The 20960-nt window shown below is 42.8% G+C and overlaps 3 protein-coding genes across 6 annotated transcripts; 2 read left to right on the top strand and 1 right to left on the bottom strand.

Annotated features, from left to right (window-relative positions):
- Positions 1 to 720: 720 nt before the first annotated feature.
- On the bottom strand, positions 721 to 3188 carry cyb5d1 (cytochrome b5 domain containing 1). The gene is made up of 4 exons (XM_070929466.1): positions 3068 to 3188; positions 1677 to 1753; positions 1368 to 1586; positions 721 to 951 (listed from the first exon to the last, which is right to left on the bottom strand). Exons 1-4 carry the CDS (start codon positions 3186 to 3188, stop codon positions 721 to 723), a joined length of 648 nt encoding a protein of 215 aa, XP_070785567.1.
- Positions 2635 to 15258, top strand: plod3 (procollagen-lysine, 2-oxoglutarate 5-dioxygenase 3). 3 transcript variants are annotated; one of them, XM_070929434.1, is made up of 20 exons: positions 2635 to 2641; positions 4505 to 4594; positions 7710 to 7801; positions 7889 to 8025; positions 9877 to 10040; positions 10166 to 10278; positions 10370 to 10433; positions 10540 to 10637; positions 11236 to 11337; positions 11450 to 11581; positions 11681 to 11802; positions 12196 to 12300; positions 12410 to 12535; positions 12704 to 12845; positions 13034 to 13147; positions 13229 to 13300; positions 13433 to 13537; positions 13617 to 13763; positions 14641 to 14766; positions 14957 to 15258. In XM_070929434.1, exons 1-20 carry the CDS (start codon positions 2635 to 2637, stop codon positions 15110 to 15112), a joined length of 2214 nt encoding a protein of 737 aa, XP_070785535.1. In that variant the 3' UTR covers positions 15113 to 15258. The 3 variants fall into 3 exon arrangements, with proteins under 3 accessions (XP_070785535.1, XP_070785536.1, XP_070785534.1); XM_070929435.1 differs by lacking the exon at positions 2635 to 2641 and having other exon boundaries at positions 4492 to 4594; positions 11456 to 11581; XM_070929433.1 differs by lacking the exon at positions 2635 to 2641 and having other exon boundaries at positions 4492 to 4594.
- Positions 15259 to 17916: 2658 nt separating this feature from the next.
- On the top strand, positions 17917 to 20476 carry znhit1 (zinc finger, HIT-type containing 1). 2 transcript variants are annotated; one of them, XM_070929467.1, is made up of 6 exons: positions 17917 to 17954; positions 18497 to 18594; positions 18862 to 18937; positions 19041 to 19115; positions 19205 to 19365; positions 19873 to 20476. In XM_070929467.1, the coding sequence occupies exons 1-6, from the start codon at positions 17930 to 17932 to the stop codon at positions 19915 to 19917; spliced, it is 480 nt and encodes a 159-aa protein (XP_070785568.1). In that variant the 5' UTR covers positions 17917 to 17929; the 3' UTR covers positions 19918 to 20476. The 2 variants fall into 2 exon arrangements, with proteins under 2 accessions (XP_070785568.1, XP_070785569.1); XM_070929468.1 differs by having other exon boundaries at positions 19036 to 19115.
- Positions 20477 to 20960: the final 484 nt, after the last annotated feature.

The raw sequence follows: 20960 nt of genomic DNA, 5'->3' as shown, positions 1-20960 counted from the left end.
CTGAGGGGACCATGAAGCTCTGTGCAAACCAGCCATTAAAAACATATTCCTTCTGGCAGTTTCATGCTGTCCCACTGACCCGCAGGTGACACACCAAGAAAATGTTTCATGAAGAGTTGTTGTTTATAGTAATAGTATAGTAATAGTATGTTAGACCTCAGTTATTCACACCGAATGTGATCAGAAAGAAAACACAGAGAGCTGTAAAGTCAGTTTAATGAAAGTCAAAATACTGAGATTAAAGCGTCTATAACGGATATTTTCATAATAACAATGTAGGACATGTGAAAACAAAGTGAAATCAGTGTGCTGGTGTCTCTGAACCATCAGCTGAGTCTTCGTAGTGACTCTCAGCTCCTGGTCTATCTGTCCTGGTTCGCTCTCGGAGGAGACCAGAAACAGAGCTAACAGAATACTGGACTTCATCCGTCAGGAGACTCAGACACGACTCCACATGGAGGAGGTGGAAACAAGCAGCTGTTTGATCACATGTTGGTTTGTTGACGATGTGTTAATGTTGTGTTTGTTTCTGCTGAAAACTAGTGGACAGAAACATCAGAGCGGGTTTTAGACTAAAATTCTGTGAGTGTGAATAAAGTCAGCCTTTAAGTTTCTCGTGTTCATTTAATGTGCAGGTTGGAGGTCTGTAAAGTATCATGAGGACGGTGTGAAGCAGGTGGCGCTCAGCTCGGCTCTCTCGGCCCTTGATGAGGTCAGAGGTCAGCCCTCGGTGAGGTCATCGTTGAAGTGGAGGAGGATGGCGGGGGTGAAGAGGTCTCGGTCCAGTCGTACCCGTTGGAGCTCGTGGTCGTCATCGAGGACGTTGTTCTCGCTGAGCGTCCTGCTCATGTCCAGACTCGCTCCGTCATGTTTCCAGGTGTAGCTGCAGGCGTGAGAGTTGTAGTGCAGGTAACGCTGGAGGATCTCAGCCAGAGTCTCCTCTGAACACACCTGAGGACCAACAGCAGGAAGTTAATCCTCCCAGAGCTCAGTGTCTGACGTGGGGTTCATCGTTCTGTAGCAGGAGACAGTGAACTTTTACCAGACTCGCTCAGAGTCCTGCTATGTTCAGGGTCTGTACTTGTGTTCAACACCTTGACCCAGAACAAACATCTCAAGAGCTACAGACCTGCCACGATGTCTGCTGTGTATATTGATGCCACCATCAGGACACAATCTCCACTGGAACACAAGATCTCTCAAAATTAAAACAGTTACTGACCGACTAAACTTGGTTTCAATAAATAATCTTACTGTAAATAAGTGAACAGACGCGTTTTTCATCTCTGAGACATTTTATAAACCTTGTGGGCGGAGCTACACGAGTCCCGCCCAGACACAGTCTCAGGTGTGTGTGGACAGTTCACCTGCAGTCGCTGCTCCTGTGACGTCAGCGTGTTGATGACTCGTATCCACCTGGTTTTAGCAGACAGCAGTCCCACCTCGTAGCGTTCGTCCCTCCACCAGGGCTGGCCCATGTCACTGGCCCAGTCGGAGCGAGGGCCGGCGGGGGGAACGTGCACGAAGCGCCCCCTGGGGGTGTAGTATCTCACACAGTTAGTCAGTGGATCCACATATTTCAGGACCTGAGGACAGAGGACAGGTACATGCAGGTGAACCAGGAGCAGAGCGGAGAGCTGCTCACTGATTGGCTGGTCAGTTCGATTAGCGCTCACGTCTTTAGTTTCAGGGTCGAACCAGCAGCTGACGTCCTTTCCTGCACGCTCCATGATGGGTAACAGGAGAGCGTCGCCTGCAGAGAACATTCAGGAGAGACGCTCTGTACACAGAAGATAGTTATCAAATACCTTTGTCACTTCTTTTCATCTTATTTTACATGTTACAGCTGCTTCAACACTCCAGTAGCCCCGCCCCCCAACATCATTTAAACCACAAGATTGGATGCTGATCAATCCCAAATTGATTGACAGCTGTTTTAACACAGAGACAACTAAAGGTTATTCATGTTGAATTATATATATATATATATATATATATATATGCTACATACACATTAATGGTCGTGCTTTTCAACCTTCACGGTTCCCAAAGCACAAAGTCTCATTCACACATTCTCGCCGAGCATCCGAGCGACCATGGAAGGAGCAACTTAGGGTTCAGTGCCTCGCTCGAGGACACTTCGACATGACGGGGGGAGGGTTAGGGGATCGAACCCCCAACTACTTTATAAACTTCTATACACTGATTAAAAGGAAATAGAAAGTACAGCTTTTTAATAAATAGTGGCGTAAAAAGTACAATATTTTACTCTGAAATGTTGTGAAGTAGAAGTATATCAGTATAGTTTCGAGAGGTGGAATATAACTAAGTACATTTACTCCACTACTTTACTTAAGCACAAAGACACTGTAAGTGAGTGAGGTACTCAGAGGGAAATGCAGTACTTTTACTTCACAACATTTATTTAACAGCTTTAGTTACTTTACAGATTAAGAGTTTATAAAGTCTGATGTTTTGTTATTAACCAGTTTATTAAGTCCAGCTGAATCGATCAGTCCATTAATGGATCAGTGGACTGACAGGAAGTGAACTGATGGTGTGAAACCATTTCCTGGTTCCAGCTGCTCAGATGCAGATGTGCTGCTTTCCCTCTGAATGCTGTTAATAATTGTAATGTCTTGTTAATAATGTGGAGCTTTGTGAAGACGTCACTTTGGGCTCTGGGTCATTGTGACCAAACTATCGATTAATGGAGAAAATAATCAGCTGATTCATCCACAGTGAACTAATAATCATTAGCTGAAAAAGCTCCACCTCAACTCCAACAGTAACATCCTGCTTCACATTAATGAGGAGGAATAATCCTCTAATGACAGAATCTATAACAGGAGGACAGACACAGGAGGACAGACACAGGGAGACAGACACAGGAGGACAGACACAGGGGGACAGACACAGGGAGACAGACACAGGAGGACAGACACAGGGGACATCTGACGGGTGGAATACTTTAAGGACATCTGACTGATTGGACTCACAGTGTTGTACTGGAACAGAGTATTTGTACAGTGTGGTATTAGTACTTTTACTGCAGTCCGATGCTCACCATTGTGTTGGGCCATCAGCGGGGTCAGGTCACACACTTTGCCCAGAAACGACACCCACAGGTCGGCGGCGGTGTTGTGAGCTGCCACCTCAGCGGGAGTGAAGTACTTCGGTCTCTCCATCACGCCCAGACTCACGTTTAAACACAGCACTAACACGGGATTAATCCGTTATAAAGCGGCCCAAAATGCCCCCCTTCAGTCCCGTCTGTCGCTGCGGTGTTGTTGCGCTACTATGGCAACAAGCGACAAGGGGCGGGGCTGCAGACGTCAAATAAAAACATTAATTTAGATATTGTGGGCAATTAAAATGAAGGGCACCAACCAATTATTGATTGAACGACTTTCTGCTAAATATGTCACAATTTATTCTATATGTAAAGAAAGATGAATGTTTGACTTTTTGTTATTATTATCCTGTTATAAACGTAATCTTTAGAAATACTTTAATCCGGTTTTTTAATCCGTAGTATTCATGTATTATTTATTTTGTTTTTGTTTGTTTGTTGTTTTTTCTATTTTGTACTTTTCATAAAATTTGATGGTATCCTCGGTTTACATTGTTAAAACATTTGGGTTGTGATGGAAATAAAGAAATCACTTTGAATAAATGGCAATAGTATGTGTTGTCAAATGTATCTATTCTACATGCTTTGATCAATATAAGAATCATTGAAATAAATAAATAATAATAATAATAAATTGTAGATACACTATATTTGAAATGTATATTTATAAATAGATTGGCCTTCACATACATGAATATAATAGGAATCAGGAATCAGCATAATGTGAAAAATAATATAAATATAAATGAACAGTTATATATATATTATCTACCAGTAAGATAGCAGTGTGGTTCTGTGGTTTAGGCTAATACTAATAATACTACTACTAATAATAGTAATAGTAATAGTAGTAATATAATATGATAATGTAATGAAATGTGCAGCCATAGTGGTTATATGATGATCTATAAATGAAGAATATGTTTATTAAGTGTTGATCAGCCCCGCCCTCGCTCTCTCTCCCCGTGCTGTCTCTGGGTCTCTCTCCCTCTCTCTCAGGAATGCATCAGACGTGGCAAAGATTCACTTTCTCCATTTTTCACGAACTTTCTGCAGCTCGAGGCCACGAAATAAGCGAGAAGAGACTCCCAGCCCACTCGTTTCCATTTGTCCTCATCTGATTGGCCCGGTGACCCCGTCAATCAGAACCGTTGCGCTTTTGATTGGTTTATACTTGACGAACGGGCGGGCGAGTTTTTTTTCCAGCTTCTGTTGACATCTTTTTATAACTTAGAGTGACGCATATCGCGAGATGTGAAAGCCGTTCGAGAGTCAGAGAGGATAGCTGATGGAGTGAAGACGAGAGGAGAGAAAACGGAGTAAAGTGACGGTTTACAGTCTGAACAGAGCTGCTAACGGGTTTTTAAAAAGCAGCCATGTCTTCCTGTCGTCTCCTCTGCCTGTTGGCTCTCGCCTTCTTCCAGAGCTCCGTGTCGGCCGAACAGCGGAGGCTCTCTCCAGGTAAGGCCGCTCCGGAGGGTCCCCTGCCCGGCCAGGCGAACCACTCTGACCCGCTGGAGCTCTGGTTCGTTTAGCTAACTGTTGCTAATTACACTGTTATTCACATTTACATTTTATTAACGGTTTCAACAGCGACATGTGTTTTGGAATAAGCGGTGACTCTGAGTTTATGAAGTTTTTACTGGTACTGGAAGAGTTTTAGCTGGTATGAAAACCATGAGACCCTCCAACTTCCTAACTTTTAGCCTTGAGGCTAACTAGCAAGAATTCAAGACTGTGGCTAACGTTCATTGTGATTGCTGTATAGTCTATTTTTTACATTCATTGTTTAACAATCTGCCCTTTAAAATGTCAAAAGTGTTGACAAAGTGAGGAAGTCAAAGTCATGTATCTGAACTGTCTGTGTGTATCGGTCTAACAAGCAGATATTCCACTAAAATGATCAGCTGATTATCTGATTAGCAACATTTGAACTGATTTTCTGTGGTAGCTTTGTGGGGAAAAAGACTGAAGGCTGTCTGGAATATTTCAGTCATCATCTACATGAACAGACATGACTTATAAAGCTGGAAGAAGCTTGTGTAAATGATGGTCTGGTGGTGTTTTCTGCAGTTAAATTCGTAATTTTAAAGATATGATCTGGTTCATTGTGGTCTGTGAAGTCCATGACACGAGGTAAAAGCTGTATCTTTACCTCTCGGAGCCCCAGTCTAGTTCAGCAGCTCTGAAGGAACTTTCCAGATTTCTGAGTCACTACCCACATATATAATCTATTATTGATGTAAAAGTGTGTGTCTGTAAGTCTCTTATTTGATTTGAACCAAACGTCATATTAGTTTTAGTTAAGTTTTAGTGACTGATAAGCATTAAGTACAGTTTCTTTGTCAGTGTCATGAAATTCAGTGTTTTTGGAATCAGTTCTGTTCATTCGGTCACGCAGACGGTGCTCATGGTAGATCCACACAGTGAGGTCTGCAGAAGTTAAATTAGGGGGAAATAATCTGCTTAAATGTTGTTGTGTTCTTAGTGATATTTGGTGGTGTAAATCATCCAATCAGAGCACAGAAAATCCCTACTGCAACTGAGTAAATGTGTGTAAAAGTCTTTTCCAAATTAAACAGTAAATGAAAAAAAACAGCACAACCGTAATAAAAGAAGTGGCTCTGAAGTTGTAGGTATCACTTCCTGTTAGTACAACATGGAGCAGATTCGTGGTGCACTCTGGTGCAGTGTGGTGATGAGCATGTAGTTGTAGATGCAGTATGGAGTTGTTTGAATAGCAGTGATATTTTTACCGTGTGTGTGTGTGAGTGTGTTTGGACAGCTGTGTGTGAGTTGTTGGGGGTCTGTTGTCAGAAATAGTTTCTGTGAAGTTGTTGTGGTGTAGCAGAGCTGAGCGACGTGGATAAAATCCTCCATCACATCATGTGTAATTGTGTAATGCAATATCAAGATATACTGTAAAATAGTATATATCCTGGAAAATCACTGTTTTTGTCTAATAATCCAGTGAATTAAATACCTGAAAACTAAAGATACTTCATCACATTCACGTATTAGCATAATTAGTCCTCCTCTTTGATTAGCCCACACATGAATGGTCTAGTACATCCAGAGACGTTAAAAGTAGAGCTACCATAGTGTAAACAGTGAGCCAACATCTCTGTATTCTCCTGTTGTCTACTTCAGGTTCTTTAATAAACGCCTCTGTGTCTCGAAGGTTTTTAGAGGTGTGTCTGTCTGACAACATGAAATCATCTGTCGTCATACAAAGTGTCCTTTCTCCCGCCTGGTTCTCACTGCTGCATGCAGACTTCACTCTGCAGTCAGTAGTGAACACATGTTACTGAGACGAGCACTCTGTAAAGTCCTACTCTTTAAAGCCATAAGCTGTTAGTACTTTGGATGAACTCTTACAATATTAACCTTTAGCTGCTGAGTCCCAATTTATTCCTCTACAGTCACTGTTCGTCAGATTTAATATGATCTTTGATTGATCATGATTGTTCCAACCATGTGGCTTATCACTGTCTGACTCTGTCTCTCATTTATTCAGAGAAGTTGAGATTAAACTTTATTGATTTCCAGGGAGGAAATCAACAAAACAAAATAAGAGGTTAAAGAAATGAAATTCAAAATCTTACATAAACGTATCCCATGATAGTGCATATTTAATAAAAGAATAGTTTGAGACAATCGTCACTAAATGCCACGCGATTCATTTATGACATATTTTGAACGTTTTAAAACTATTTTGCTTTTGGTCTGTAACAATTAGTCAATGAATCTTTTTTTTTTCTTTAGATTTTCAGTTTTTCTCTGTTTTATATCTCAGTAAACTGAACCTCTTTGGGTTTTGAACTGTTGGTTGAACAAAATGAGACGAACCATTTTTACATCTTCTGACAATTTATCACCTAATCAGTCGTGAAAATAGTCATCTGCTATATTTTACTTCAGAAATCCTCAAAAGTGTTGGGAAAGGTGTGTCGATGGTAAATCCTACATCCCATGAAGGCATCATAGTGATCCATCCATGGTGACAGCCATGAAGCCACTGTGGTGATGGTGGCAGGATCATTCAGCTGTATTATTAATGGATGTATTCTGAAACACGTGTTGGTAGACTAAGAGAAACCTGGGGGAACTGAGGACAAGGAGGCCTTTTCAAACACTCTCCCTCCTCCCCCGATGTCCTCTTTCTGCCTCCCCCTCCTGCTCTTCACCTCGTTAACCTCTCCGAGGTATTTCTGAGGAATTTCACTCTCACCAAATTCCTCGAAAGCCTGGGGGGGGGGGGGGTTCTGAGTCAGATTATTAATACAAAATATAATCAACTAATAAATGATGATGTATTATTATAGATGAAGCTACCCAGCATTAAAGTGATGATCACATGAATGCATCAGTAATTATAATACAATAGTACGACAGATATTATTCTGCATAATGAGTACTTTTACTTTTAGTATTTGAAAGAAGGAAAGCTTTTAGTTTTTAATTTTAGCGCCAAAAACAACGACTTTATCCCTCCTCTGCTGAAGGCTATACATTGATTACATATACAGTCATTGATCAGTCGTTGATTAGTTGACACACGTCCATGTGTGTGTAGAAAACCTGCTGGTGATCACCGCGGCAACAGAGGAGACTGACGGCTTCAACCGCTTCATGAGGACGGCCAGAGAGTTCAACTACACTGTGAAGGTAACACACACACACACACACCTGTTTATAAGATCATGTGTGGGACTTTATCAGATGATGATGATGATGATGATGGTGTGTGTGCAGGTCCTGGGCCTGGGGGAGGAGTGGAAGGGGGGTGACGTGGCTCGGACGGTGGGTGGAGGTCAGAAGGTCAGATGGTTGAAGAGGGAGCTGCTCAAACACTCTGACAAGAAGGACATGGTCATCATGTTCGTCGACAGGTAACACCCACCTGTGCGTGTGTGTGTGTGTGTGTGTGTGTGTGTGTGTGTGTGTGTGTGTGTGTGTGTGTGTGTGTGTGTGTGTGTGTGTGTGTGTGTGTGTGTGTGTGTGTTATGTAACTATCCTCTTCAGCCACCTGTCCTCCTTTCTCTTTGTATTTCCCTTTTGTCTGCCTCTGTCTTTTGTCACTGCTTCTCTTCAACTCTTTATTCTCATTTTTCACTCTGTTGTTTCTTTGTTTCCTGACTCACCTGTCCTGCTTACACACACACGCACACGCGCACACACACACGCACACGAGAAGAAAGGTTTGTTACAGACGGAGAGACTATGAAGTTGGTTATCGTGCTATTCATAAATATTGGCAGTCACTTATAATGACCTGTACATACTTTATGATGTTTCTTCATTTGTTATTAAATACTATGTATTTCTTGACTGCTTTGTTTTGGATCGATGTTCAAGTTTAGTGTCTTTTTTAGGAGATTATCAAATCAAAATACGGATTGGATTATTTGTGAAAACAGTCGTTTGAAAAATGCAGCTGCAACAACCAATAAGATGTTTAGTGCGAGAGCCTGAGAGACAAAACCCAGGGCAAGAAAGGCCCTTAGAGTACTCGCTGCAGCTCTTAGCTGTTAGCTGTTAGCTGTTAGCTGTGAACACATGGTAACCACTAAAGCTGGAGGATGTGTCAGTAAGTTACAGAGCTCCTGCTTTACTCTCTAGTCAACGTAAAATTAGTTTTTGACTGTTGGACGAACAAAATACGACAAAAGTGAAGTATTTTGGTTTGATTTACACCAACAAGTATTTACAGAACTCGACCTGTCAGACTTTGTTAGTGAGTAAGTGCATCACACTGAAGTCTCATACTAGAAGTCGACTGAGTGGAATCTAATTCAAATACAGTTACAGCGAGTTGGGACGGTTATATACATTTCTAGCATATGATGAAAGGTGTGTTTGTCCTGTACCACAGTAGTACTTCAAATTATCAATACTTTGTGTTTTTTTTCACTTCACACACAAATAAAAAGACTGATTCTGCTACAAATGAGCTTGAAGTTTCTTCCAGCAGTGCGTCAGTGCCGTCATGAACGTGAAGGAGTCTTCTTCTTCGACTCGTTTAACATATCATTTCCATGACGACAGTAAAGTTTTAAAAGTTCTATCTTGACTCAACTAACTGTTGTAGAAAAGCTCCCAAAACAGACGTTCTATTGTCAACACAGCGTCGTCATACAGAAAAACAGCTGGATCCAACCCTTTATGCTTGCTAGTGTTTCTATTTATAAGCCCGCCGCAGCAGAGTGAGGAGACCCCTGAGCTCCAACATGGCGGCTGTGATTACACTGATGACAGACCTCAGACCTGCCCCTCGTTATGTCCATGAATAAAGTGTTCTTTATAGTGTCATGGCCAGCCAGCTGGGGCTTCATATACAGCAGAGCCAGTGAGCAATACTGTAAAAACCAACGGACCGTTATTTTCTTTACTAATCAGTTCATCAGTTGTTGAATGAAATGTTAAAGAATACATGTTCAGTTTACTGAGATTAAAACTCTGGAACCAGAGGATGCTGATTAGTTTTCTGTTGCTGACAGTTGCTGTTATTTCATTTCAGTTATTTTCAGTTTCAGACAACTTTCACAATAAAATCTGCAGACCTCATAGAACGTTCATTTCCTGTTTAAGAATTCAGAGTTAAGAGCAGTTAACTATAAAAACATGATCATCTGCACTCCAGAATATTATATATATTCTATATATGATGTATGATATATATATATATATATATATATATATATATATTTATATATATATGATATCGCTCTCTCTCTCTGTAGTTATGACGTGATCTTTGCGTCGGGTCCGGAGGAGCTGCTGTCTAAGTTTTCCCGTCTGGGTCACAGAGTGGTTTTCTCTGCTGAGGGATTCTGCTGGCCCGACCAGAGACTGGCCCCCAAATACCCAGAGGTGCATTCTGGGAAACGCTACCTCAACTCAGGAGGTAAGGCGTCGTCTGTGAGTCGTGTTTGAAATCATATATACGATATATAACAAAATAAAGGAGAAATGAATTATATATATATATATATATATATATGTGTATAATGTGTGTGTGTTTGTGTTCAGGGTTTATCGGCTTCGCTTCAGATCTCAGTACGATCGTCCAGCAGTGGAAGTACAAAGACAACGACGACGACCAGCTTTTCTACACCAAAATCTACCTGGACCAGACTCAGAGGGTAAACTGTTCATGTAGACTGAGCAGCTGTTTCAGCAGCAAACAGCTGATGTTCATGATGTTCATGATGTTCATGTGATCCGTCTCTGCAGACCAAGTTCAACATGACTCTGGACCACCGCTCCCGAATCTTCCAAAACCTGAACGGAGCTGTTGGTGAGACACACACACACACACACACACACACACACACACACACACACACACACATATATAAACCACATCACTGTCACACTGTGAATGAACTGAATGTCTCTGTCAGATGAAGTCGTCTTGAAGTTTGAGAGGGCAAAGGTCAGAGCAAGGAACGTTGCCTACGACACACTTCCTGTCATTATCCATGGCAACGGACCCACCAAGGTAACCGACCAATCACAGTCTTCCACCAGCACCATGTGACGGTCCATTCACCAGAACACACCGCAGTGATTCAGACACGATGCTTTGGTTTTAAATGATGGTTGAAATGACAGCTCAGAGTGTAATTTAAACAACACGTGTAGGAACGCTGTCATTACTGGATAAACAGACAAACCTCACCACAGTCCAGGTTGTACTTCTTCACGACCTGCTGAACACAGAAGACGAGAAAGAAAACTCCAGAAAAGACAGGATGAGCATCACAGGGAGGTGGGGCATGAAATATTCACTCATCGTTTTGACCAAAGTCCTAGCCGGACAAAGACAAAGGCCTCCTCAGGGGGGCGCCAGAGAGTATTTCTATTGTTTACCTCCCGATCGTTGTGACGCAAGATAAACTAGTTGCTGCTGTGATAACATCAGTGACTGTTATAAACCTCTGTACACCGACTACATGAGCTGCTTATCTGAAATGTCCATTTTCTCAGGATGTACAAGCTTCGCTATGAGGTTTCGAGTGATGTCAAAGCACTTTTAGACTTTTCTCAGGAGTGTGAAGTGGATCACACGGCACTAGTGTCTTTGTTCGTCTCTGCAGCTGCAGTTGAACTACCTGGGTAACTACGTCCCCACAGCGTGGACCTTTGAGAACGGCTGTGGGATCTGTGATGACGACCTGCTGTTCTTCAACGACACACCTGTACGTACGCTCACCTGATGACGCTGTCGTTCTGCCTGTAACTTTAAACTGTATAAAGTTAGAACTGTTGTTTTGTTGAATGTTCAAACAGTGTGTGTGTGTGTGTGTTTAGGATGAGGACATGCCTCTGGTGTACGTGGCGGTGTTTATCGAACATGCGACTCCCTTCATGGAGGAGTTCTTGGACCGACTGATGACACTCAACTATCCGACAGAGAGGATCCGCCTCTTCATCCACAACAACGTACGACACAAACACAAACAGTGGGCACAGGACGGAACAGGAATCTGCTCTCATCCATTCTCATCTACTCTGTTCTGATGTGATCTACCTGTGATCCAGGTTGTGTACCACGAGCGTCACATCCAGAGGTTCTGGGAGCGTCACAGAGCTCTGTTCCCCGACGCCCTGCTGGTCGGACCAGAGGAGAACCTGCAGGAGAACAAGGCCAGAGCCATGGCTGTGTGAGTGGAGAGAGAAGTGACCTTAACATCCGTCTACATAGTTGAGCAGTGAGCGCACACCAAACCAGTTATGTTAAGATGTTAAGATTACTTTCTAACGCTCGTTCATATCCACAGCAGATTAAACCAGTGTTAGGGCCTGACTGTTGCCTGGAGGCTGCTGTTCGAAAGGGCAAATGAAAGTAGTCCCAAGTACCGGATATCAAAGTGCCAGATCCCATGTTTCCCTTTTTACACATTTATAATAATAAATATCTGAACTGTTTCATTGTCACCGAATACAGTTTTAAACCATGATTTCTGAAAGTGGACCTTTATGGAATCTCACTAAAGATGCAGAAGTTGTAAAACTTTGAGGACACCCGGGATCTTAACTAACATGTTTGTGTGCAGCGAGGCGTGCAGGAAGGATCCAGAGTGTGATTACTACTTCAGCATCGACTCCGAAGTGGCCTTGACGAACCCCGACACACTGAGGATACTAATCGAGGAAAACAAGTACGTAATCTACTCCTACATGTTTTCATATTTTCGCATAATGAGAAGAAATTAGTGCTTTTTTCCTGTTAGTTGTTTTTTAATATTAATGTTAGTGTTTCTCTCTCAGGTCAGTTATAGCTCCCATGCTGTCCAAACACGGGAAGCTGTGGAGTAACTTCTGGGGCGCTCTGAGTCCGGAGGGATACTACTCCAGATCTGAAGACTACATCGAGGTCGTCCAGGGCAAGAGGATGTGAGCGCGCACACACACACACACACACACACACACACACACACAGAGTAGTTAGTGTCTTTTCAGTGTGCTTCTCATTCCACCTTAACTATAAACCACAGTGACAAAGTTTACGTGTGTGTGTGTGTGTGTGTGTGTGTGTGTGTGTGTGTGTGTGTGCGCGCACAGCGGTCTGTGGAACGTCCCGTACATCACTCAGGCCTACCTGATCAAAGGCAGCATGCTGCGGTCCAAACTGTCCCAGGTGAACCTGTACGTGGATGAGGGGATGGACCCTGACATGGTGTTCTGCAGGAGCATCAGAGACCAGGTAACACCTGCTGAACACCAGCCGCCGTTTACACTGTCAGCAGCTTCACATGTATCGGACTAATTAAAGGGTCACTCCGGTTTATTACACGATGGGTATAAACAATAATTAGGTTGTGTTATCGAAATAAAACGCAGATAAATCCCGGGATACTTTTTGAGTGTAACGAGCCTTTGTTAAATCCACAGGGAGTCTTCATGTTTGTGTCAAACCGCGATGAGTTTGGTCGTCTGGTGGCGTCGACCAGCTTCAACACATCCAGGCTGCACCCGGACATGTGGCAGATCTTCGACAACCCCGTGGTCAGACAAACATAGAAACGCCAGCATGAACACATGGTGAACCGAATGGAAGCACGAGGCTAATTGTGTTTGTATTTGCAGGACTGGAAGGAGAAGTACATCAATGAGAACTACTCCAAGATCTTTGAAGATGAGAAGAGGTTTGTGGAGCAGGTAACAAAACACAAAACAACAGTAAACAGTAATCAGTCCATGTTTGTGTCCCTGTCTGTCTCTCTCCCTGCCTCTGTTAACAATCATGTGTTCCATCTGTAGTTCAGTCATGATCTGAACTCTGTGTCTCAGCCCTGTCCAGATGTTTACTGGTTTCCAGCCTTCTCAGAGAAGATGTGTGATCATCTGGTGGAGACCATGGAGCACAACGGTGGATGGTCTGGAGGATCACACAAGGTAACCTGAGGACCTACCTGTCTGTCTGTCTGTCTGTCTGAAAGTGTGTTAAATGAGTTTTGTCTGTTTCTGTGTTCAGGATGAGCGCCTGTCCGGTGGTTATGAAAACGTCCCAACTGTTGATATCCACATGAACCAGATCGGCTTTGAGAAGGAGTGGCTCAAATTCCTCAAAGAGTACATCGTCCCTGTCACCGAAAAACTCTACCCTGGCTATTACCCCAAGGTACAGACCCTACCACAAGATACAGTCCAGACCTTACTCTGTGGTATAGTCCAGACCTTACTCCGTGGTACAGTCCAGACCCTACCACAAGATACAGTCCAGACCTTACTCTGTGGTACTCCGTGGTACAGTCCAGACCTTACTCCGAGGTACAGTCCAGACCCTACCACAAGATACAGTCCAGACCTTACTCCGTGGTACTCCGTGGTACAGTCCAGACCTTACTCCGAGGTACAGTCCAGACCCTACCACAAGATACAGTCCAGACCTTACTCTGTGGTATAGTCCAGACCTTACTCCGTGGTACAGTCCAGACCCTACCACAAGATACAGTCCAGACCTTACTCTGTGGTATAGTCCAGACCTTACTCCGTGGTACAGTCCAGACCCTACCACAAGATACAGTCCAGACCTTACTCCGTGGTACTCCGTGGTACAGTCCAGACCCTACCACAAGATACAGTCCAGACCTTACTCCGTGGTACTCCGTGGTACAGTCCAGACCTTACTCTGTGGTATAGTCCAGACCTTACTCCGTGGTACTCCGAGGTACAGTCCAGACCCTACCACAAGCTACAGTCCAGACCTTACTCCGAGGTACAGTCCAGACCCTACCACAAGATACAGTCCAGACCTTACTCTGTGGTACAGTCCAGACCTTACTCCGTGGTACAGTCCAGACCCTACCCCGAGGTACAGTCCAGACTAAGATCCCACCAAAGTAAGAAAAAAAACAGTTCAGTGTCTGGTTGAAAGACCTGCTCAGTCTGATGCTGAACGATCTGAAATGTTTTCTAGGAGTTCCTCTTTGTGCAGCTTCTGTCAGGAGTCTCTTTAGTCCATGACGTTACAAATAACTCATCTCCCATGTGTGCAGGCCCAGGCCATCATGAACTTTGTGGTGCGTTACCGTCCTGACGAGCAGCCGTCTCTGCGGCCGCATCACGACTCCTCCACCTTCACCATCAACATCGCCCTGAACAGGAAGGGCGTCGACTACGAGGTACCCACAGAAACACACTGAAGTTGTGTATTTTATCTCACTCTAATCTTCACTCTCATGCAGTGAGATGTTCAGTGAAGAACAGATGAGCCCATTAAAATCTGCTCGGACGTTTTCTTCACTAAAAACCACAGAACAAACAAACACCTGTTTACCTGTCTGTCTGTCTGTACCTGTCTCTGTGTGTCAGGGTGGGGGCTGCAGGTTCCTGCGTTACGACTGTCAAGTGGAGTCTCCAAGGAAGGGCTGGTCCTTCATGCACCCCGGGCGCCTAACACACTACCACGAGGGTCTGCCCACCACCAGAGGGACCAGATACATCATGGTGTCCTTCGTAGACCCCTAGACCCGCTGTGTGTGTGTGTGTGTGTGTGTGTGTGTGTGTGTGTGTGTGTGTGTGTGTGTGTGTGTGTGTGTGTGTGTGTGTGTTGTTAAAGAGCCTTCCAGTTCACGAATCAATCAGACCAACCAACCACTTCAACTGGTCTACTGTGTGTGTGTGTGTGTGTGTGTGTGTGTGAACATTAGTCGACCTCATCATCACAGATAGAGACAGGCAGGACGGAGGATTAGACGTGATGATTATTTCTTCATACGACTTTCACCACAGTCAGACAGAGGATCCTGAATGCATCGTTGTGGGACTTTTCAGAATAAGAGTCACTTTATTTAGCTTTTAACTTCATTTAGTGACTTCAGACAAGCAAATGTGCATTTCAAAATAAGAGTCTCTTGTGGAGGTTAAAATCATGTCACTGTACTGCCTTATCTCATTACACTACCTGAATCTATGCAAGCAGAACACACTCCACCTGTGTGTGTGTGTGTGTGTGTGTGTGTGTGTGTGTGTGTGTGTGTGTGTGTGTGTGTGTGTGTGTGTGTGTGTGTGACCATCAGCTGTTACACTCCATCAAACTCTAAAATTGATCTTTTGAGAGTTTGATTCCTCCAAACAGTGAATGTGAAACCAGGAGAGACGTAAGTGAAACACAGAGAACAGAGACGTGAAGAATGACTGACGATGTTTCAAAAAGAAAGAAAATCATGTTTAACGCCAAGAAGTCTGTAAATCGAGTTGTCAGGAGGTGAAACTCCACTTTGAGATATTTTTAAAGGCCTTTTATATTTTGATGTTTTATTCTTTGTTGTTTAGTTTTTTTAATTCATTCTCCTTTGTGTTTCCATCATGAGGATTTCCCATCGTCGTGGTGTGAAACCGTCGTTTCCTCTCTCAGTGTTTATCTCTTTATTTAAAAATGAAAAAGTGTGTTTTGATGGTTTTGAGTCTGTTTGAGGAGCGACTCCATAGCAACTGGACTTTGGAGGTTTCCACCAGGCGCTGCCTTTAGTTTTCTCTCCATGTGTGCCTGTCGATACGAGGAGTCAACGTCTCTGGCTTTGTACAAACTGCATTAAATTATTTGTTAATGACTGAGCAGATAAAGTTTTGAGATTTTAATAAATAATTTTACTGTCACAGCGGGGTGCGTTTGTCTTCTGTGTCGAGGGGAAGTGAAGCTGTGTGGTTATATGATGATGTCGTGGATCAACTGTAAACTGTATGTTAGAAACTATTTTGGCTTCATGACATTAAAAAACACATTTTCTACAACTTTTGTTATCCGTTTCTACGAAACATCATGAGCTCACTGAGTCCCGGCTTTCAATAACAACTCGTTTTCATAATGTTTATCAGTTATTTTTATTATTATTATTATTATTAGCCTCTCCATGAGAAACAGCAGACCACAAAATCTTTAATGTAAAATCTTAAAGGCGGGAGATGTTGAAAAGTCTTTACTGACCTTGAAATGTCTTAAGAAGTCTTAAATGTTATTGACAAAGGTCCTAAATATTCTTCTAGCCTGCTGTTGACAACAATCTTTTCAATCTTCTCAAATCCCCTGAGCTGTTGTTCCAGACCTCTGACCTCACGTCAAGTTCATATGTGGAAGTTAATTAATTTGATATCTTTTAATTGGTAAATCCTCACTCCATTTTCTGCTGCTCATCAAAGTCCAGGTCGTGTTTAATGATTGATTAATAATATTATAAGGAATCATTGTTATAAACAGCTGGGAAGTACTGATGAAAATGTATTAATTAATAATATTGATTATATTCAATTCATGTCATGTTATACATTCCCAACCGGTTTTATTGAATATCTTTCATTCTTTGGCCAGTTTGATTGTGAAACAGTTATTTGTTGTCTTAAAAATGTCTTTAAAAGTCTTGAATTTAACTTAGTGAACCTGCAGAAACTCTGCCTCATGGTCTATTTAGTAGCTGTTTTGAAGCTTTTTGATCTCCTCACATGGTCTTCATCAGCAGATGGAGTTTTTTTCCCAGTTACAGAACAGAATCTACTGTAGTTGTAGATGTTGTATATAAGCGCTCTTCTTGCATGTTTTAATATATTGAAGCATGTTGCGCACACAATGAATGATAGGTAGTCTTATTCATCACAAGGTGTGGATGAAGCTGTGAGGTGGCCATGACACGTCACCTTTGGAGGCCTGCTATTGGCAGAGAACACTGAAGAATCAAACCAACATTAGTTTTACTAAGAAACGTTTGACTCAGTCATTCTGGAGACATAATTCTCACTGTTAACTCTTTTGGATATTACTTTAATGCTCATCCCATTTGTAGTGGCAGAGGACAGAAATAACTGATGAGAGCCTCGTGTTTAAACATGAATACATTTTTTACTTGTGTACAAAGAAACCCAACTTTTTCAGTCCCTTTAATTTATGACAGAATATTGTTTTTATGTCAAATTAACTCCATTAACAAAATCAGAGTAACTAAGAACATCTGGATCCATCAAATGTCTAAGATGCATTTACAATATTTTAACAGTTCTCTCTCTCGCCACCAGACGGCGACAAAGAGAAGGAAACGCACTCAACTCTGGCTCCGTAGTCCCCTGTGGCTTGCCGTAGCAGTGACAGTCACATTTGCACAGGAGTTCTTTCTTCAGATGTCGGAAATGTCAAACATTATCTTTAATGTGTATTTAACCCTTAAAGTTTTGCACTTGAAATCCCGAAAAGAAACGTTAACCAGTGGACCTGTTTTAAAGAAATACGCGCTTCGTCTGATGTGGTAGGTACTTCCGCGGCTTCCGTAGAGAGGAAGTGAGAACACAACAACCAACATGGTGCTGGAAAAGAAAGGTTCCGGTGAGTTTTATTTATTTATTTATTTATTGCCAAATGATATATTAAAACGTTACTTTGTTGCATTACACACTAATATATCTGATCAATTAAAGTTTAGAAGGTGGAAATACTCCTTAACCAGTTTTCTGTTTGCCTTTTTGTCCGTCTTCGTACCTGTTAGCGGCTCTGGGGCTAACTCAAACGTAAACCTGACACGGCACTCGCATGCTGTTACATATTAATATAATAATAATAATAATATTAATATATACGATACATTCGGCGTATAAACGTTTCCCAAAAGTAACACTAGTGTAAGTGAAATCCTCACCTCCGGAACTGGATCGCGCTTCATCTATAGATCTTGCCTGGAAGGATATGAATGTTTTATTGAAATAAGTGAAGTTTTGTGGCCACACAGTCCGAGGAATTCAACTTTAGTTCGTATCAAGTCGTAAAGCATTTTAGGAAATGTTTTTAAAGTTTCAGTCAACAAATTGCTAAATTGCGAGTTTTAATGAAGCAGTTTGGTTTGATTCTCTGTTTCTCTGCCTGTCTGTCAGCTCGGGTGGAGGCTGGGCAGCGCAGAGTTTTGGATGAAGCCACCAGACAGCGGAGGCTGACGAGACAGCTGGAAGCTCTGGAGAAAGACAACTTCCAGGTGTGTCTGCGTGAACCTGCTGCCTTTCTGTTCGAACTATATAACTGATGATTCTATCGGGCAGGATGTGGAATCAATCGTGTGTTTACAGTTCAGATTTGTCTGTTTGACATTAGAGGAAGTCCATCTGTAAATGATCGGTTTTTGGACCTGATGGTTTGAGCTGTGACGTGGATTTGGGGACAATGTAAAAACATCCTGATGGTGAGATCTGTGATGCTATTGGCTGATGTCTCCTCATAATCACAACAGTTTTTGTGTTTCCAGGACGACCCTCTGTCCTCCCTCCCTCCCCCAGGTCCTACTGCCCGTCTGCCTGCCTTCAGTGAGACAGAAGAACCAGGTGAGACACTCCTGGTTTAAAACGTGTCGGAGGACAGGTGACTCGTATTTGTCCAACGTGTGTGATGGTTCAGATCTTTAATCTGCGTCTGTCTCCAGAGAAGAAGAAGAGGAAGACGAGGGGCGACCACTTCAAGCAGCGATTCAGGAAGAACTTCACCACGCTGCTGGAAGAGGAGGTGGGTTATACATCTGCACTCTGTTCCCGCTTTCTCATTGGCTGAGAGTCTGCTGTCAGCTGACCCCTGCTCTGCCCTCTGATTGGCAGGAGAAGCCGGAGCCGAACTACCTGTCTGCGGCGGCCCCTCCCTCCTCTCTGCCACCCCGTCACTTCTGCTGCGTCTGTGGTTTCCCCTCTCACTACACCTGCACCACCTGTGGGGGGCGCTACTGCAGCAGCAAGTGTCTGTGTACACACAGAGAGACCAGGTACACACACACACACACACACCTTGTTATAGTGCAAGTCTTGATCTTCAGATAGTCCTTTGAGGTAGTGAGGACCAGAAATGTCCCCCCCTCTCAAGGTGTAAAACTCAAATTGGTCCTCATAAAGATAGACACACAGCTACACACACACAGTGTCGTCTCTGTAGAACATTTAATTCCTTTTGGAAGATTAACTTTAGTCTCAGAGTTTAATCTAATATTTTGCGTATTAATGAGTAAAGTGAAGCTTCCTGTTTAAACCAGCGCTGGTAGCCATGGTGCTTCATTATATTCAGAGGGGTCTCTGATATCATCCTTTAACTGGCCGAGCTGCTGTGTTGTATTGAATCAGATTAGATTGTACAGGTGTACCTGATAAGTGCAGTAACATACATACATACATACATACATATACACCACACAGAGGACCACTGGTTCATCAGTTCAGTTGTGTTGACGTCTTCAGCCAGGGTTCAGCCTCTTTCTTTGTCCTCTGTGTCTCTGCAGGTGTTTGAAGTGGACACTCTAACTGCTACCTCGTCACCATGGTGATGGTGGTGATGATGGTGATGGTGACGATGACGGTGCTACCTGTTCTCTGAGGTTGACAGACAGACAGACAGACAGAGCTTAGCAGAAAGAGTGGAAACGGGGAAACAGCTAGCCTGGCTGCGTCCACCTCCCGGCTCCTCTGAAAATGTTTGTTTCATCGGGACAGAAACTGAAGCGTAACAACAACGATTAGCCGTCTAAACAAATCAGATGTATTCTGTTTTCTTGTATAAATGAATGTTTGTTTTAACAGATCAACTGTTGGACGTTTAACTAACTCTGACCACCAGCTGCACTTAAACATAGCACAGCATGCTAATGTGCTCTCATGTTACTATGATAAATGTTAGCATGTTAGCAAGCTAAGACGCTAACATGAATTGAATGCTGTTTTTGGAGTATTTACCCGTGCAGTTAGGACAGAGGTGGTGTGGTGTTCTGTTTATTTTGTCCACCCCCTGTACATGAATATCAGCCAATAACAACAGATGTTGTACCATGTTATTGTTTTGTAAATAATGAGTTTCATCTTTTATTAAAGAAACAGACTGATATTTAACTCTTCTTCTTCTGTCTAATTGCTGTTGACAGACAGAGAGACACAGACAGGCTGCTGTTGGAGGTTGTATGTAACCTGAACCTGCAGACCTCACTCGGGGCTGAAAGAACCCTTTTTTCAGGATATAAAACATGTAACTATTTATTAACAGCTAATATTAAAAGAGCTGATTAAAGATAAACATCAGCTGTCTGTGAAGGAAACATCTGTTCATACTCTCGTTATCATAGAAAGCACAATCATCCATTTATAAAGTCAAATTATTGTTATTAGTTCTCTTTGATCACGTTCAGACCGCTCAGGGTTCGAGACTGGGACTCGCCCCACCAGCTGTTCGCTGGACAAACACCAGACGCATCTCTGTCGGGTTTCAAATAACCACATATTGAGTTTATTAATAAAAAGCTCCGGTCACGTGACGTGATCTCAGTAACCAATAACGAGCTCTGCCTGCGGCTGTGTTCATGTCCTGAGTCTGAACCAG

Source organism: Enoplosus armatus, chromosome 23 (genome assembly GCF_043641665.1).
Source record: "Enoplosus armatus isolate fEnoArm2 chromosome 23, fEnoArm2.hap1, whole genome shotgun sequence".
NCBI lineage: Eukaryota > Metazoa > Chordata > Actinopteri > Centrarchiformes > Enoplosidae > Enoplosus > Enoplosus armatus.
The sequence above is the reverse complement of the archived record's forward strand: the minus strand, read 5'-3'. Positions and strand labels throughout refer to the sequence as shown.